Raw genomic sequence first — 20,286 nt, 5'->3', positions numbered from 1 at the left:
AGGTGACCAAGTACTTTTCATGTTCATTTTAAATAGTCCACAAGTATCATTGAACTCAACGCAATGTAGCCCTAACCCTTTTGTGTTAAAGTGATGTTAAGCAATTATAAATCAATCAGTATCATTGGAATGTAACTCTGTATTTTCTTTTACTTTTGTCATATCTATCCTTTACTATGTGTATCTAAATTAGGTCTGGTGTACGATGCAGAAACATTGCAAACAACTAAATATTTAGAAAGTCGACTTACCTGAATTAAAGAACGGCATTTAAGGCTGAACATCAGATTGTCATATACTTTTCTACATTGACTAGAAGTATATAGGGGGAGGGTTGAGATCTCAAAAACATGTTTAACCCCGCCGCATTTTTGCGCTTGTCCCAAGTCAGGAGTCTCTGGACTTTGTTAGTCTTGTGTTATTTTTAATTTTAGTTTTTTGTGTACAATTTGGAGTTTAGTATGGCGTTCATTATCACTGAACTAGTATATATATTTGTTTGGGGTCCAGCTAAAGGTCGCCTCCCGGTGCGGAAATTTCTCGCTGCATTGTAGACCTGTTGCTGACCTTCTGCTGTTGTTTGTTCTATTCTCGGGTTGTTGTCTCTTTGACACATTCCCCATTTCCATTCTCAATTTTAATGTTATATCTAATTTTTAAGAACTATCGAAAAGAAAATTTATGATCATCTTCGCTAGCTATAAATATATATGTCGTTTATTAAGAATGTGTAACAAAAAAAGACATTGAAGCAAGGAAATAAAAAATCCCATTTAGGGATAGGCACATCTAAAGAGATAGAAAGACATGGTTACTCCTTGAATCAGATTGAGAAAATGGCAAACTGATAGGATGCTCTTGTTGAAACTTTATGTCTTCAATAATAAGAAAACGGCTGGGAAAATAAGCAAATTTTAAAATTGTTTTAAGAGCTCCTTCTTAATTAACTTGAAAATAATGCCTTTAGATATTTACTCCCTCATCAGATGGAACTCTAGCTACTGCCACTGTTTGGCCATTAAGAATTTAAATTCAAAATGTTTGTCAAGCTAACAATTAACCTCATGGACGTATATGCCAGAATTGATCTTTCAGATATGATCAATCGAGTTTTAAGTCATCATTGATTGCTTCCTATATATATGTTATCTTTTGTCTAAACATATTTGCACATGATACAATAGATACAGTTTTTTAAAAGTCGGCCTCATATCTTGACCTACATTTAGAAATTGACAATGAGGGTCGATTGAAAACAAAACTTGACGACAAAAGAGATGATTTCAGCTTTCCAATTGGAACTTTCCATTTCTAGGTAGAAAAATTCCAGCAGCACCTGAATTGAATTTTTCGAAAAACTAAGGATTTTCTTGTCCCAGGAATAGATTACCTTAGCTGTTTTGGCACAACTTTTGGGAATTTTGGATCCTCAATGCTCTCCGACTTTGTACTTGTTCGGCTTTATAACTATTTTGATATGACCGTCACTGATAAATTATAATCCCGGTACTTTTGATAACTATTTACACCACTGGGTCGATGGCACTGCTGATGGACGTTTTGTCTCCGGGGTATCACCAGCCCAGTAGTCAGCACTTCGGTGTTGACATGAATATCAATTATGTGGTAATTTTTATAAATTTCCTGTTTACAAAACTTTGAATTTTTCAAAAAACTAAGGATTTTCTTGTCCAAGGAATAGATTACCTTAGCCGTATTTGGCACAACTTTTGGGAATTTTCGATCCTCAATGCTCTTCAACTTTGTACTTGTTCGGCTTTATAACTTTTTTGATATGACCGTCACTAATGAGTCTTATGTAGACGAAACGCTTGTCTGGCGTACTAAATTATAATCCTGGTACTTTTGATAACTATTTACACAACTGGGTCGATGGCACTGCTGGTGGACGTTTTGTCTCCGGGGTATCACCAGCCCAGTAGTCAGCACTTCGGTGTTGACATGAATATCAATTATGTGGTAATTTTTATAAATTTCCTGTTTACAAAACTTTGAATTTTTCAAAAAACTAAGGATTTTCTTGTCCAAGAAATATATTACCTTAGCCGTATTTGGCACAACTTTTGGGAATTTTGGATCCTCAATGCTCTTCAACTTTGTACTTGTTCGGCTTTATAACTTTCTTGATATGACCGTCACTAATGAGTCTTATGTAGACGAAACGCGTGTCTGGCGTACTAAATTATAATCCTGGTACTTTTGATAACTATTTACACCACTGGGTCGATGCCACTGCTTGTGGACGTTTTGTCCCCGGGGTAATCACCAGCCCAGTAGTCCGCACTTCGGTGTTGACATGCAAATCAATTATGTGGTCATTTTTATACATTTCCTGTTTACAAAACTTTGAATTTTTCGAAAAACTAAGGATTTTCTTGTCCCAGAAATATAGATTACCTTAGCCGTATTTGGGACAAATTTTAGGAATTTCGGATCCTCAATGCTCTCCAACTTTGTACTTGTTCGGCTTTATAACTATTTTGATATGACCGTCACTGATGAGTCTTATGTAGACGAAACGCGCGTCTGGCGTACTAAATTATAATCCTGGTACTTTTGATAACTAATTACGGACGCCATCATGAGTTGGTTGATCGTTATGTAATAACCGTTTCACAAAAGATATCGGATATGATCCTTACGTCGTAACTACAATCCCCTCCCTTTCATAAATGTGACCTAACGAATTAGACTATTTACCGGATTTGTTATCTCATAAGCAACACGACGTGGAGCAGGATCTGCTTACCCTTTCGGAGCACCTGAGATCACCCCTAGTTTTTTGTGGTGTTCGTGTTGTTTATTCTTTAGTTTTCTATGTTGTGTCATGTGTACTATTGTTTGTCTGATTGTCCTTTTCATTTTAAGCCATGGCGTTGTTAGTTTATTTTCGATTTTTGAGTTTGACTGTTCCTCTGGTATCTGTTGTCCCTCTTTTATCCACAAAAAAATTTCAAACGATTGTAAAATGTATCTTAAAAACAAAAGAATAGGTCCATCTATATTTTGGAATAATTAGATCTAGAAATGCTTAAATGGACATTTTAGATTTGATACTGAAAAAGAGCAAATAATAAACATAATATTTTTTAATGTTAGAAACGTACATCCCTGAAACATATATATAATTTCTATAGCTTTTGTCTTACCGATCTGAGGGATCCATTTTTCCCAATCCGTGCCACATGCATCATTGTCGGTGACAGATCCTGACATTATCTTTGTATGATTGTTCTATGTTAAAAGAAGAATAATGAATCAAATTATTCATTAACTTACACTTAATGTATTTATCAGATTTCAACAATACTGAATCCATTCGTTGACAATATTTTTCTCTTTTGAAAACTTTTCAAGGGAACAATTTCTAGTTATACAAATTTACAAAAACTACTCTTACTATTACACTAGCAAAATTCAAGTTTTAAAGTATATTTATTAATTATACCGGACAGGAGGATCATATGTCTGTGCTGTTTAGTCCAACAATTGCTGCTCAGCACATGGTTGCATACCTAATTCTTTACTGTTGCTGCAAGGCAGTTATTCTTCCGGTAGAGAGTAGGTTCGTAATTCGCGTGCGCAGTCTTAGATAAAATGTCATTCGAAGTTCACCTTCATTGAGTAGCATATATTTCGTATCGTTATTCGTGTACTCCAGGTTTTATTTTTCATTGCTGAAAAGTTTGTGATGTACATTTTTTTTTCAATATAAAGAAATTAAAGAAAAATGGTGATACTATATATAAAATATACACGTGTCACTGTTTATTGAATAAAAAGGTATGCTTGGATAAATTTTCCAAATATGAACATAATGTTGTGGAATTTCAAACGATTTTACAATATTCATCTATCAAAATCCCATATATAAAGTTGAGCCCCAAGAGTATCCAGCATTCAGTTTCATCATCTTCATGTTGCGACTCACCACACCCTACACATATCAGTATTTACCAATTGTTTCACTGTGATGTCTATTGATCAATTATGAAAGCATAATCAATAACTTTGTATGGTGATATACCTAAACCGAAAGTACATTTTCTAAAACTATCATTCTCTCCGTTAAATCTAAATATTTACTGTGGTCAGTGTTCTTTTGATAGTTAAAAAAATATATAAAGATATAAGGAAGTAATACAAATCCCAATAGCTAAAACAATGCTTAGCCTTTTATCATTTAAAATTCAATAGTACTCACGTATTTACCTTTTATCGTAAATGTCATTAAAGGGAGATAATCAAGATTGAGTTTTGCTTACAATACAGTTTCAATCAGTGTGAGATAGATGGTGTGTCATGATGTCTTTCTTTTAGTTCGAGTTTTATTTTCGACTTTAATTTAAACAATCTACTGTATTATATCAACTTATTTGCTTCCACTTTCAAGAGATTTTTTCGTTAGATGAAATCTTTATATTTGTCAGTCGATGACAATAACAATACTTCTATACTACTAAATGGAGAGAACGATTTCATTGTGCCGCATCACCTCTGAGACCATACAAAGTCAGAAATATTTCGTACTATGGTGTATAATTGAAGTTGAAGGGTTTTGTATTTCAAAAATGTGTCTTTGAAACAATCTTTTTCTACATAAGAATAAGCTGTTCCAAGTCAGGAATATGATTTGTTTGATGTGTTTGTGCTTTGATTTTGCCATTTGATTAGGGACTTTCCGTTTTGAATTTTCCTCGGAGTTTAGTATTTTTGTGATTTTACTTTATTCCACAGAAAACGTAAACTTTTGAGAAAATAACCCTATTAGGTGTAGGTACCAGTCTTGTATTACAACTCAAGTTTCCGGTGCATGTCAAAACATGGAGGGAAACAAAATAGTGCACTTTTTTCTGAATTTTTTTCTGAACTCAATTTTTTCTGTTTGATTATAGGTTTATGCTGAATTGAAACATATATATAGACTTTAAAAAAATCTTGCATCTTTTGGAGGATATCAATCCAGGAAAGTGGAAGGATATCATGTTTACTGGAAGTGGTGCGGCCTAGTAAAAATAGCAAACAGAAAGTAGAAAAAAAAATGTTTTGACTTCAGGATTACGTAACTTTTTATTCTTCGTGGCAAGACCCTCTTTTTTTTTGATTAAATCACAATTTCACATTAGTACATACATGATATGAACATGAAAAAAAATTTCTATGTAGCATTTTTTATTTTTTTATTTTCAAAGATCAGCTGTTTTGCATGTAAGTCTATGGAGCAGTCAATTACAAGACTGCAACCTGTATTTTATACTCTTTTGTGCATGTTCAGTTGAAGTACTGCAATTTATAAAATTTGAATGTCCCATTTAAATTCACGCACATTTGAATGTTCTAAGTGTATTGTTTACGTCTTTGATACTTTTTGTTTGTTTGCTGCAAAAGCCATGTCTGACAATTGAGAAGAAAATCGATTTATTTTGGACTAAGTTTTATTTATGAATTGTATATACATTTTTAAATCATAATACATCCATGTAGCTTTCATAGTATCTTTCAATAAAGAAAGACATTAAGTTTTAAGAAAGAAAAAGATGATTTTTTTTTAAATCATACTAAAAAACAGATATTTGGATTTTTAGCAACAGCAAGCATATTTCTCAATAGCGTCTAACTAATTTGGTAAAACTAATTATGAAAAATAAATGTAGTTATAATCACTAACAATACAAATAAAGATTAAACGAATCATAATAGAAAATATATAACATACATGATGCTGTGGATAAGGTTTAATGAATTATATGGTCCGAGTACACAGTTATTTCGTAGTGCATTTCTTTTAGACAATAAATGAAAATTAAAAAAAACCCACCTGCGCTTTCTCAATAATATTTTTACAGTGTGTTGTACTACTTTTGGGACAAATTATATCAAAATTATAGAAAACTTCATCAGCTCTAACTCAAAATATGGACAATCTTATGTTAAGGGGGTCTTGAAATCTTTTGACAGCTTCCGAAGTGCTAATTTTTGACCTTTTTCAGCTGGACCTAATCACTACTTTACATTAATATTTATGACCCAACTTTTTTTACAGTGTCATTTCACCCCCCAACTTGCTATATGAGGCATAAAACATGGAGAAATAAATTTGGAAGGGGTATAACAAAAATTGGCAAGTAACACACTGTCCACACTAAGGACTATATTCGTGGACAACGAAAATCAAAGGACGATAACTGTGTACTCGGACCTAATAGGATAGAAACAGTTGACCAATCTTAATAAAACTTGGTATGACTAAAGCTTAATATATTTCAAGACTGCTTACAAAGTTTCATAGCAATAGGATATATATTATAGACAATATGATTAATTCTATATTCAACTTTGCGTGTTAAATTTAGACGTTAAAATTGAGAAATTTCAACTATCAACATTTGGGGCTTATAAAATTTAAATATTGCAAAAAAATACTTTTAAAATGCCTTAATATATAATATATCATGTATTTAAAGCAATAGAGTACTCATTTGTTATATCAGACTTAGCATAATTTTTCAAAAGTCAAATTTATATGAGCCTGTGCCTAAAAATGGAGGTTTTCCAATGAAGCGGGCCTTACATGAAGATGTAATATTTTCCAGCAATTTTAAGTTTGTGAAGCTTTTTGATTATAAATAATCCTTACATATGTACTTAATGTACTTTAAATGGAAAGAAAACTTACAAATAACATATCATATTAGTTTAAAAGGGTCTTAGGCCAAGTAAGACTAAAATTAATTTAGGGTCAATTTAGGCCGTAGCACATATTTACATTTAAAAATGCATATTGAAGCTATAGGAAATAAAAATTTGTGTCTTTTCTATCATTTCTATACTCAGGTGACATGATACAATAAATCTGAGCACAAAAAGGCTCTTACATTCAACTTTTTTAGTAGACAGTATGGTCTGATACAAAGATTTTTCACTTTTTAGTGAAAAACTTGCATGCAATTTTAGTCTCAACAGGCTTATATTTGAACCACATGCTATCCTACAGAGGTAAAGAAAGATATTATGTGAAATGAAACAGGTACAAAAGACATTGTTAAGTGCTTTTTATACAAATTTATTGAGGTATTTATTATGGACTTCAACTTTTATGTGCCATGCTCCTCACATTTAACTTGATCCAAACAGGGCGTTAGACGAGGGTCATTTATACAACACATTTTGCTCATATTTTCTGAGATAATCTTCTTTTCTGTAGATTCAGAGTTCACAAATGAGTAATAAAACTGGATTAAAGCATAGAAACACAAAAATTGACACATGAAAACATGTCAGATAGAAAGTCAGAATGCCACTTATGCATCAAAATTGAAAAAGCTATGAAATGCTTATTTTGACCATATAATGCCAAAATTGGTCATTTTTGCAGAAATTCTATCAAATAAAAGTTTAAATCCTTTAGTTTTATGCTATTTGACAAATTGGCACCATCAAATCATTCAGGGAAGTTGCCAAAGTACAGATTCTATATTTCCTGATTTCACCTCTTAGGTCCGAGTACACAGTTATTTCGTAGTGCATTTCTTTTAGACAATAAATGAAAATTAAAAAAAACCCACCTGCGCTTTCTCAATAATATTTTTACAGTGTGTTGTACTACTTTTGGGACAAATTATATCAAAATTATAGAAAACTTCATCAGCTCTAACTCAAAATATGGACAATCTTATGTTAAGGGGGTCTTGAAATCTTTTGACAGCTTCCGAAGTGCTAATTTTTGACCTTTTTCAGCTGGACCTAATCACTACTTTACATTAATATTTATGACCCAACTTTTTTTACAGTGTCATTTCACCCCCCAACTTGCTATATGAGGCATACAACATGGAGAAATAAATTTGGAAGGGGTATAACAAAAATTGGCAAGTAACACACTGTCCACACTAAGGACTATATTCGTGGACAACGAAAATCAAAGGACGATAACTGTGTACTCGGACCTAATAGGATAGAAACAGTTGACCAATCTTAATAAAACTTGGTATGACTAAAGCTTAATATATTTCAAGACTGCTTACAAAGTTTCATAGCAATAGGATATATATTATAGACAATATGATTAATTCTATATTCAACTTTGCGTGTTAAATTTAGACGTTAAAATTGAGAAATTTCAACTATCAACATTTGGGGCTTATAAAATTTAAATATTGCAAAAAAATACTTTTAAAATGCCTTAATATATAATATATCATGTATTTAAAGCAATAGAGTACTCATTTGTTATATCAGACTTAGCATAATTTTTCAAAAGTCAAATTTATATGAGCCTGTGCCTAAAAATGGAGGTTTTCCAATGAAGCGGGCCTTACATGAAGATGTAATATTTTCCAGCAATTTTAAGTTTGTGAAGCTTTTTGATTATAAATAATCCTTACATATGTACTTAATGTACTTTAAATGGAAAGAAAACTTACAAATAACATATCATATTAGTTTAAAAGGGTCTTAGGCCAAGTAAGACTAAAATTAATTTAGGGTCAATTTAGGCCGTAGCACATATTTACATTTAAAAATGCATATTGAAGCTATAGGAAATAAAAATTTGTGTCTTTTCTATCATTTCTATACTCAGGTGACATGATACAATAAATCTGAGCACAAAAAGGCTCTTACATTCAACTTTTTTAGTAGACAGTATGGTCTGATACAAAGATTTTTCACTTTTTAGTGAAAAACTTGCATGCAATTTTAGTCTCAACAGGCTTATATTTGAACCACATGCTATCCTACAGAGGTAAAGAAAGATATTATGTGAAATGAAACAGGTACAAAAGACATTGTTAAGTGCTTTTTATACAAATTTATTGAGGTATTTATTATGGACTTCAACTTTTATGTGCCATGCTCCTCACATTTAACTTGATCCAAACAGGGCGTTAGACGAGGGTCATTTATACAACACATTTTGCTCATATTTTCTGAGATAATCTTCTTTTCTGTAGATTCAGAGTTCACAAATGAGTAATAAAACTGGATTAAAGCATAGAAACACAAAAATTGACACATGAAAACATGTCAGATAGAAAGTCAGAATGCCACTTATGCATCAAAATTGAAAAAGCTATGAAATGCTTATTTTGACCATATAATGCCAAAATTGGTCATTTTTGCAGAAATTCTATCAAATAAAAGTTTAAATCCTTTAGTTTTATGCTATTTGACAAATTGGCACCATCAAATCATTCAGGGAAGTTGCCAAAGTACAGATTCTATATTTCCTGATTTCACCTCTTAGGTCCGAGTACACAGTTATTTCGTAGTGCATTTCTTTTAGACAATAAATGAAAATTAAAAAAAACCCACCTGCGCTTTCTCAATAATATTTTTACAGTGTGTTGTACTACTTTTGGGACAAATTATATCAAAATTATAGAAAACTTCATCAGCTCTAACTCAAAATATGGACAATCTTATGTTAAGGGGGTCTTGAAATCTTTTGACAGCTTCCGAAGTGCTAATTTTTGACCTTTTTCAGCTGGACCTAATCACTACTTTACATTAATATTTATGACCCAACTTTTTTTACAGTGTCATTTCACCCCCCAACTTGCTATATGAGGCATACAACATGGAGAAATAAATTTGGAAGGGGTATAACAAAAATTGGCAAGTAACACACTGTCCACACTAAGGACTATATTCGTGGACAACGAAAATCAAAGGACGATAACTGTGTACTCGGACCTAATAGGATAGAAACAGTTGACCAATCTTAATAAAACTTGGTATGACTAAAGCTTAATATATTTCAAGACTGCTTACAAAGTTTCATAGCAATAGGATATATATTATAGACAATATGATTAATTCTATATTCAACTTTGCGTGTTAAATTTAGACGTTAAAATTGAGAAATTTCAACTATCAACATTTGGGGCTTATAAAATTTAAATATTGCAAAAAAATACTTTTAAAATGCCTTAATATATAATATATCATGTATTTAAAGCAATAGAGTACTCATTTGTTATATCAGACTTAGCATAATTTTTCAAAAGTCAAATTTATATGAGCCTGTGCCTAAAAATGGAGGTTTTCCAATGAAGCGGGCCTTACATGAAGATGTAATATTTTCCAGCAATTTTAAGTTTGTGAAGCTTTTTGATTATAAATAATCCTTACATATGTACTTAATGTACTTTAAATGGAAAGAAAACTTACAAATAACATATCATATTAGTTTAAAAGGGTCTTAGGCCAAGTAAGACTAAAATTAATTTAGGGTCAATTTAGGCCGTAGCACATATTTACATTTAAAAATGCATATTGAAGCTATAGGAAATAAAAATTTGTGTCTTTTCTATCATTTCTATACTCAGGTGACATGATACAATAAATCTGAGCACAAAAAGGCTCTTACATTCAACTTTTTTAGTAGACAGTATGGTCTGATACAAAGATTTTTCACTTTTTAGTGAAAAACTTGCATGCAATTTTAGTCTCAACAGGCTTATATTTGAACCACATGCTATCCTACAGAGGTAAAGAAAGATATTATGTGAAATGAAACAGGTACAAAAGACATTGTTAAGTGCTTTTTATACAAATTTATTGAGGTATTTATTATGGACTTCAACTTTTATGTGCCATGCTCCTCACATTTAACTTGATCCAAACAGGGCGTTAGACGAGGGTCATTTATACAACACATTTTGCTCATATTTTCTGAGATAATCTTCTTTTCTGTAGATTCAGAGTTCACAAATGAGTAATAAAACTGGATTAAAGCATAGAAACACAAAAATTGACACATGAAAACATGTCAGATAGAAAGTCAGAATGCCACTTATGCATCAAAATTGAAAAAGCTATGAAATGCTTATTTTGACCATATAATGCCAAAATTGGTCATTTTTGCAGAAATTCTATCAAATAAAAGTTTAAATCCTTTAGTTTTATGCTATTTGACAAATTGGCACCATCAAATCATTCAGGGAAGTTGCCAAAGTACAGATTCTATATTTCCTGATTTCACCTCTTAGGTCCGAGTACACAGTTATTTCGTAGTGCATTTCTTTTAGACAATAAATGAAAATTAAAAAAAACCCACCTGCGCTTTCTCAATAATATTTTTACAGTGTGTTGTACTACTTTTGGGACAAATTATATCAAAATTATAGAAAACTTCATCAGCTCTAACTCAAAATATGGACAATCTTATGTTAAGGGGGTCTTGAAATCTTTTGACAGCTTCCGAAGTGCTAATTTTTGACCTTTTTCAGCTGGACCTAATCACTACTTTACATTAATATTTATGACCCAACTTTTTTTACAGTGTCATTTCACCCCCCAACTTGCTATATGAGGCATAAAACATGGAGAAATAAATTTGGAAGGGGTATAACAAAAATTGGCAAGTAACACACTGTCCACACTAAGGACTATATTCGTGGACAACGAAAATCAAAGGACGATAACTGTGTACTCGGACCATATGCCAATTTTGACTAACTACGGAAAAAAACTACCTAGTTTTTATAATAACACTTGCCATAGTGAAAACGGTATACATTTTCAATTCCTCAAAATATATCTTATTTTATTACGTTATATCACCTTTCTTTCTGTATATATAACCTTTCCTTAATGGACTAACCTGCACAGTGTTTATACTGCCACTGGTAGAGTACCCTTGTTTATATTAAAGTACTTGTTATTTAGATCTATTCATTTTTATTCTAATGCACTTTATATGAAACTAAGATTTCAAAACAGACACAAAAGTAAATATATTGTATAAGTTTTGTAATTTAATAATTGTCAACACAATTGAAATACCAACAAAAAAATATCGCTACTTTTATTTTGATCCTGGGTCATAATGAAACACATGTTTTCTTTGTTTAAACATCTGTACGTCCTACTAAAGAGTCCAAAGTTTAAAATGGTCATTCATATATACGTCGTGTCTGAACACTGTATTTTCAAATTATTAAAAAAATTATATCTTTCTCCACTATATAAAAGATTGGAAACAACATATTTCTGTAGTACTTATTTTCGTTTGTAATCCAGTCAAATATTATAGTAACTATTTCATATTTCTTTCTGTCTATACATTTGATAGTAAGTTACCTATCTTCGAACTCAAGAAACATACACAAATAGATTAAATTAAACCATCTTATTAAAACAGTAAAATTATCTTTTTGTAAGATTTTCCTTTATGTAACTTCCACCTGGCCTTTAGAAACTAAGAATAAAAAATAACACAGAAACGTTTCCAAAGAAAAACCAAAGATCCTTTAGTATTTAGAGTCGTGTTAATTTCGAGTGTTATTCTTCTTATCTTAATAAACTGTGATGGATATCACCGTGGAACACAGTATACAGACAAAGAAAAGGCAACATCTGGGTTATTAAATCAATCCTGAAAAATGTGTATTATGTGACAGGTTTAATTTATCTAAGTTAGTCGAAAATATCTCACCCCTTCTCCTTTGAATTGTAACCTTTACAGTTGCTTTAATCATTTTGTTTTACCATTATTACTCAGATCAAAACGACATCATACCCAACTATACAAGTCCTACTCAGGACCGATAACTCTGTCATTAAATGCTGGCGGGTATAAAATGTTGTTGAAATCAAAGCAATTGTAATATATGTCTCTGTTAAGTCAGAGTTCTACTTCGTCAAAATTATCTCCCCATTGCGCCATTTCATTTTTACAATCGTAGAAATTGAAGCCATTGTAGGGATGACGCGATGCCAATTTAGCCCTAAAAAACCGATAAATTAATCCACATAGCACCATTATCTACTAGCTAATGCGCATCAGTTAATGTTCGTGTATGCATTGAGTCAACTTAAAACTATTGTCTGATTGGTTGTCAGGTGGAATTTTCGAAAATTCATAAACATTTAAAAAAAAAATAATAAATATTTCATGGAAGGGCAGACTAAACAATTTCAGTGGTTGTATACTATTAACCTTCTTTATCACACACAAAAAAATGTTTTTTCGAAGATATGCATTTTTACCATCCAACTTAAAAGACTGTCACCAAGTACTTTTAGTAAAAATTAGCTGTTCGAACAAACTTCTCTGTTTTTGTGATTCATTTAAAAAGTATTTCACTTGACCCATATATATCATCTTGTAGTACTGTGAATTCCTTATGTCATAAAGTCAACCTGTAGACTTGATATATAAATATGATAGAATCTGAAGCGAGATGATGTATCAAATACTCTTACTTTATACGTTAAACTTTTCAAGAAGAAATATTCAACTCAAACACGCCCAAACTTAAAAAGGTACACTCGATTTTCCCTTTTCGATACAATTGTAACCCATTTTTTTTTTAGTCACATAATGGGAGGGCAGACACGAAAATTACTGAACTTATAGATTGATACGTTCTCCTTCCGTGGTATTTTTTTTTAAATCGAAGGTTATGCTTTTTCTACATCCAACTTGATAGACACCCATGTCGTCGACTTGATATCTAATTGTTCTGCTTAACTTTGTAATAGATAAATTGAAAGCTTATGCAAATGGTGTTTTTAAAATAAAATACTTCGTAATTGAGCAGAAAAATCTCATTTATTTTGTTTCTATTAACTTTTAATTTATTTTTTTCTGTTGTTAACATTACAGTAAGCATTAATCGCATTCTCTAACAAAGAGCTTTGATTATGTTGTTCTATTTCAACCGGGTTTCCGCCTGTGTTGAAATGTATACAATAACATCTAATGGCAAACAAGTTAAACTTTCAATATCGATTTATTTAGTACCTGGATTTTGCTTAAAATATTGAATGTATAAAAATAAATGACAAAATCATATGCAATGAAATCTCGTTTAATTTTCTAGAACATTAAAAAAAATCTGTTTAATATAAAATTTGAATCAGAATAATTCTTTAAAACATTTATCGAAACATCAACATTAAGTCAACGGGGAAATAACGAGCAAAAGTACGATTTTTAAGAATCTCCACGGACGTAATTTAATCAAAAATCAAATTGTCAGAGCTGACATTTTTAGATATAATCATGCTCGAATACAAAGGATTTATTTGCAAAAGTTAAGAAATGGGTCAAGTTGATGAGAAAATTTAACTATAATGAAGCAACTATGCAATTTAAATGGGACAAAAAATTCAAAATAGCCGCTCGTCATACATCATCAAAGTCACGTGATGTCTTACTTAGTTGGATATGTTACATTTTAAGCAGAACGATAACTTTAGATTAGGTAAACGTATTTTTTTGTCTTGATTGGTTTAAAACCTTTGTATCAGATAGTGATTGATGTATCTGACTTCTTCTGTCATGTCTGCATTACTTTCAAGCTGTAACCTTAAATGCATCAAAAGTGCTACACAATAAATATACAGTAGAAATTAAAAGAAACATAAAAAATAAAAGATAATTTGAGATCACAATGCAATCAAGGAATATGCCAGAAATAAAAAAAAAACTATGAAGAGTAACTTAAATATCCAATTATGTTCAATACTGTGTATAATAAAATATTACTCTATTTGTATATTGAAGCAAAAACAATTATCTCCCTTGTATAATGTTAAGCAAATACATGTTATTACTGAAGGTTTCACTAGCCCAGTAGTCAGCACTTCGGTGTTGACAGTAATATCATTTATATAGTTATAAAAAGATGTGATATGAGTGTCAATGAGACAACCCTCCATCCAAGTCACCTTTTATAAAAGTAAACCACTATAGGTCAAAGTACGGTCTGCAGCACGGAGCCTTGGATCGCCCCGAAATGCTATCTATAAAAGGCCTGAAAAATAACAAGTGTAAAACGATTCAAACGGGAAAAACAATGGTCTAATTTATATAAAAAACGGGAAACACTTATAAACCACATCAAAAAACGACAACTACTGAACATCAGATTACTGGGCATGTGCAAACAATTGCAGCGATTTTAAACGTTTTAATGGTCCAAACCTCCACCTTTATCTGAAATATAGTGTAACATCACTACATAGAAAGACACACTGTTAAATATCATTTGAAATGGCTTAACTCAATCAAAAGACATTAACACAAGTGAACATACACAGAACGAATAAATTTGATCTATGATACAATGTATATAAATATCAATAAATTAAGCGATGAATAATTAAAGTAACAGTTTTATACCGCTGTGAAATGTTTAACAATTAAAAAAAAAACCTTGAACAAAAATCCGCCATCAACAATAATTTGATGCACAGGTAAATAAAAATTAATTTTGTTGTTAAGTATACATTTAAATGGAGAAAAGAAGTATTTTTAAAAAATAAATAATTTTGATGTTCATAGCACGAAGAAGTGAAAATGCAAAGTAGTACCAAACACTTATCAAGTATACAGACCAGACATATCCCTGACTAAGTAAACATTAAATAACAAAAAAGCATCACAAATAGTATCAACAGATTTAATTAACATAAAACTACGATTTTCGAGTACTTGCAGTTACTGACAGCTAATTGAAAGCCAAAGAAAGAGACTAAAACACATCCCAGGGATTAAGTATTTGAACATCACGAACAGTCAATTTGAAAGAAGACATGACTTATGCAATGCCAAAACTAAGTATGGGTTTTTATAAACTTCCGGCTTACTAAAGTATAAATGTTTCGAAGTACTAAGTTTTTTTTTTTATCCCATGCATAGATTACCTTAGAATCTTTGGCACAATTTTTTGGAATGTTTGGTTCTCTATTCTCTTCAACTTCGAACTTGTTTGACTTTATAACTATCTTGATCTGAGCGTCACTGATGAGTCTTACATAGACGTAAAGATGGTACCTTTGATAACTATTTTCACCATTGGGTCGATGTCACTGCTGGTTGAAGTTTCGCCCCGAGGGTATTACCAGCCCAGTAGTCAGCATTTTTTATAAATTTCCGGTTTACAAAGTATAAATGTTTCAAATTACTAAGGATTTTCTTATCCAAAGCATAAATTACCGTAGCAAATCTTTTTGAAATTTTTGGTACTCAATGCTCTTCAAGTTTGTACTTGTTAGGCTTTATAACTATTTGACCTGAGCGTCATTGATAAGTCTTATGTAGACGAAACGGGCTTCTAACGTATTAAATTATAAGTCTGGTACTTTATTCATGATAACAGTAATTTGTAATTGTATCAATTTCAAATAATTTTTAAATGACATGAGCAAATCAGCTCTTAAACGGATAAAACAGCCTGTGCAATAATGAAAACGTTCCACGGTCGATATAAATCAACAATTTATATTGCTTTTCAAACAAAGCCAATGCGGAAAAAACAGGGCCAATACGGTAAAGCCGTATTTGCCAATGGGCTTATCTAAAACTTTTAATATATATACTATATATACGACAAAAGAGTTGATTTCAGCTTTCCAAATGTGAACTTTCCATTTCTAAGTAGCAACATTCAAGTAGCACATGCATACGGGGTATATATCTCCCAATTGATACAATATTCCCGTGCTTGCATTTCCTATCATGATTTTTCTTGATAGAGGGTTGCTGCTCACAAGGAACTATTAAACCAAGAGTTACGAATGGTGTAGTTGAAATCATCCCTTCGTCAATTTTAAGGACGCCATCACGAGTTGGTTGACCGTTATGGAATAACTATTTCACAAATGATATCGGATATGTTCCTAACGTCGTAACTACAATCCCCTTCCCTTTCATGAATGTGACCTACCGAATTAGACTATTTACCGGATTTGTAATCACATAAGCAACACGACGGATGCTTACCCTTCCGGAGAACCTGAGATCACCTCTAGTTTTTGGTGGGGTTCGTGTTGGTTATTCTTTAGTTTTCTATGTTGTGTCATGTGTACTATTGTTTTTCTGTTTGTCTTTTTCATTTTTAGCCATGGCGTTGTCAGTTTGTTTTAGATTTATGAGTTTGACTGTCCCTTTGGTATCTTTCGTCCCTCCTTTGTTTACTCCTTATTTTTGATTGTAATTGTCTTTACGGTGAATGCTAACCTTGAAATGTTCTTACAAATCTTCTGAGTAAAAGATAAAGGTAAGTTCAATCTAAAAACTGCTAAGAAGTTTTCTTGTTTTGGAATTACACTGTTATAAAAATATTTGATTCCGAAAGAGAATTTTGTTCGTTTGTATTTTAATTCAAACGTGTTCTAGATCTAAAATGATAGGAAATTAACTAAAATATTTATTTAAGATTAGCTAGCGGAATAAAAAGAAAGAAAGAAAAAATTATTTTGATAGTATGATTGTTCTGAAACAGGTTTTGATATTGAAATTGCTTCTTATATTGACAAACGTTTAATAATAGTTTTATTCCAGTTACTGCTCCTTTTGTTTGTTGATAATGCGTTGTAAATATATGTACTTTGTTGTACGCAAACTAGCAGGTGTATTTGATTGTTTTCTGATGTTCACCATTTGAATGATTTCAGATTTTAATTTTCTATCACTGATGAAAAATGATCTAAATGTATTTATTTCTGAAAACTTGGATATATATCATGTATATGTTCATATTGATGATCAAATACGCACACAATCATTATATATGATTATGATTTTGGTATAGAAAATAAAGGAAATTCAAATAGTTAATAATAAACACATTACCTGACCATTGCTTCAAATCTGTATATTCTGCCTTTTCTTCTTCAGTCAAAGACTCACTATGGTACGTTTTGGTTTCTATATCTGTTCCCCGAATCGTTTGAGAATAAGGTTCGTCAGGATTCAGTACCTAAGATGTTAAGAAACAAACATAATGGCTGTATATTCAACGGATGTTTAAGTCTAATAAGTAACATTGGTTGAGGGACAAGCTGTGGTCTAATTGTTCACAATATAAAGACAAGATTTGGTATAATTATTCACATTATCTTAGTTCATTGAATCACGATAAGAACATAGAAAGCTGAAAAATTTACCAACCCCTATCTCAACAAATGAAACACACACAATCAAAAGCCAAGAGCTTATAGTGACTATTTCCATAGGTTTTTATCTTTCGAGTAGACAGAAAGATTCTAAAAAGTAACATTTAATAAGGGATTTACTCCTAAAAAGGTGTTACATAAAAATTGAATTCCACATCAAATTTAGAACACCTGCATTACTCTTTACCACTTAATTTCTTGATGTTAGTTAGATTTGTTTTTAATTTGATGTAACTTGGTTGGGTTTTTCATATTCAACCTATTTATTATGATTTAAAGACATATTTTGCATGTTTTATGGACTAAGTTAACGTTAGTTGACTTCGTCCATGCATGCATGGAATAAGCTTAGTTCTCAAGTTTTCATGTTTACATAATATGAAAAGGTTTAGTCGTACTATCAAGTGTTTGCAAATTATTTCTTAAGGTAAATTATAATGCACATTATGTCTTAAAATGATAATAAATAGGTTGAATATGTAAAAATCAACTAAGTAGAAAAAAAATGATAGTACATCAATTCAAAAAATAATCTAACTAACATCATGAAATTAAACTGTTAAAAGTAATGCAGGTTTTCTATTACCTTGTTTCCTCCAGAATAAATAGTGCCTGTTTCACAAGTTCCTAATTATCAATCTCTTCTAGTGTGATTTTTAAAATTTGATGGTAAAAAAGGCAAAAGATATCAAAGTCGAAACTAAACTGACAACACCATGGCCAAAACGAAAAACACAAGCAACAGTACACAACACAGAACATACAAAACTAAAGACTGAGCAACACTAACCCCACAAAAAGCAGTAATTTAATCTCTTGGTCGGTAGGTCAAACTTTGGGGACGACAATTGGAACATATCCGTCGTTGTCTGAAGCAGAAATTCCATAACGATCATTTAACTCGTTATGGCGTCCGTTCAATTTACGAAGGAATGATATCAACTTCACCACTTAGAACTCTTGATTTACGAGCAGCAACCCTCTGTCAAGAAAATTCACGAGAAACTGATTGCAAAATTAATGCGCTCCTTATACGACAAAAAGTAAAATTAGACAGTTTCCTAATAACCCTTTAAAAGTTGCCACATTTTGCTAATATTACGAGTTTTCGATTAGTGGAAATTTGTAAATGTTCCAAAACAAATAAAGGCTCAATAATAGCAATAAATTTTATGATGACGGACTGGTTATATGAAAACAACAGGAAAACAACATTTTATTTCATTTTAATCTTAATTATTTCTAAAATTGGTACGGAACCCCACTGCGGACACATATAAAATATATATATTGTATGTGCACAATCAAAATATATTGCGCACACAAAATGATATCTTGTGGACACAAAATAATATATTGTGACCAGTGGTAGTAAATAAACTCATCATAGATACCAGTACTAAATTTTGTATATACGCCATACGCGCGTTTCGTCTACAAAAGACTCATCAGTGACGCTCGAATACAAAAAAGTTAAAAAGGCCAAATAAAGAACGAAGTTGAAGAGCATTGAGGACCAAAATTTCTAAATGTTTTGCCAAATCCAGCCAAGGCAATCTACGCCTGAGGTAAAAAAGCCTTAGTATTTCAAAAATTCTTATTTTTTTAAACAGATAATTCATAAATATAACCATATCAATGATAAATCATGCCAGCACAAAAAGTGCTGACTACTGGGCTGGCATCGATCCAGTGGTAGTAAATAAACTCATCATAGATACCAGGACTAAATTTTGTATATACGCCATACGCGCGTTTCGTCTACAAAAGACTCATCAGTTACGTATGAATCCAAAAAAGTTAAAAAGGCCAAATAAAGTACGAAGTTGAAGAGCATTGAGGACCAAAATTTCTAAAAGTTTTGCCAAATCCAGCCAAGGCAATCTACGCCCCTTTCATTATCTTTTGATTACTGTAACGTTATTACAGTTGGCATCCATCGACAATCAGTTAATGAACTAGTATTAATTGTGGTACTCATTCTGAAACTCAAGCAGAATTGCTCTTGCTACAAATGTACAATATATAAAGTATGTCAATTTTGCAAAGTATCATGAAAGCTGTTCATAGCCGTGATCGTCTAGTCGTTGGCATGGTAAGAAATAACTGTGATGTTAACAGTGCCAAGTTCAAGCCTAGTATCCGGAAAGAATTTGTAATATTTTTCTCTACTAAAATATTGTTTTTTAATCTTAGAGGTATCTTTATTTCATTTTTACTATAAAGTTGACGATTTTCTAGTTTTACCGTCAAAGAAGTAGTTTAACAGTCGTAGCTTATAACTCTTTATTCACATGAGAGTCAGTTAAATGTTGATGTATATAATCAAACAAAGAAAAACTAAGTGATCATGGT

General features: G+C 31.5%; 2 protein-coding genes across 4 annotated transcripts in view; both read right to left on the bottom strand.

Moving 5' to 3' along the window:
- Positions 1–4,257, bottom strand: part of LOC139520540 (protein mono-ADP-ribosyltransferase PARP14-like) — a 32,544-nt gene extending 28,287 nt beyond the window's left edge. For 2 of the 3 annotated variants that reach the window (XR_011663914.1, XM_071313271.1), the window contains exons 1-2: positions 4,234–4,257; positions 3,171–3,255 (exon numbers count right to left, since the gene is read on the bottom strand). Coding sequence is in view for 2 of the 3 variants with exons in the window: in XM_071313271.1 (XP_071169372.1) it covers positions 3,171–3,237 (67 nt within the window). In the remaining variant the exon portion in view is untranslated. Of the gene's footprint in view, positions 1–3,170; positions 3,256–3,469; positions 4,071–4,233 lie in introns of those variants that run through there. The other variant, XM_071313270.1, reaches the window with a different exon arrangement.
- A 7,718-nt stretch (positions 4,258–11,975) lies between these two features.
- Positions 11,976–20,286, bottom strand: part of LOC139521528 (uncharacterized) — a 45,046-nt gene continuing 36,735 nt past the window's right edge. Inside the window, exons 13-14 of the mRNA XM_071315004.1 lie at positions 17,609–17,735; positions 11,976–14,786 (exon numbers count right to left, since the gene is read on the bottom strand). Coding sequence (XP_071171105.1) covers positions 14,776–14,786; positions 17,609–17,735 — 138 coding nt within the window. The 3' untranslated portion in view covers positions 11,976–14,775. The remainder of the gene's footprint in view (positions 14,787–17,608; positions 17,736–20,286) is intronic.

The sequence above is a fragment of the Mytilus edulis genome, chromosome 4, assembly GCF_963676685.1.
Source record: "Mytilus edulis chromosome 4, xbMytEdul2.2, whole genome shotgun sequence".
Classification (NCBI taxonomy): Eukaryota; Metazoa; Mollusca; class Bivalvia; order Mytilida; family Mytilidae; genus Mytilus; species Mytilus edulis.
Note: the sequence above shows the minus strand (reverse complement) of the source record. Positions and strands in the feature narration are given on the sequence as shown.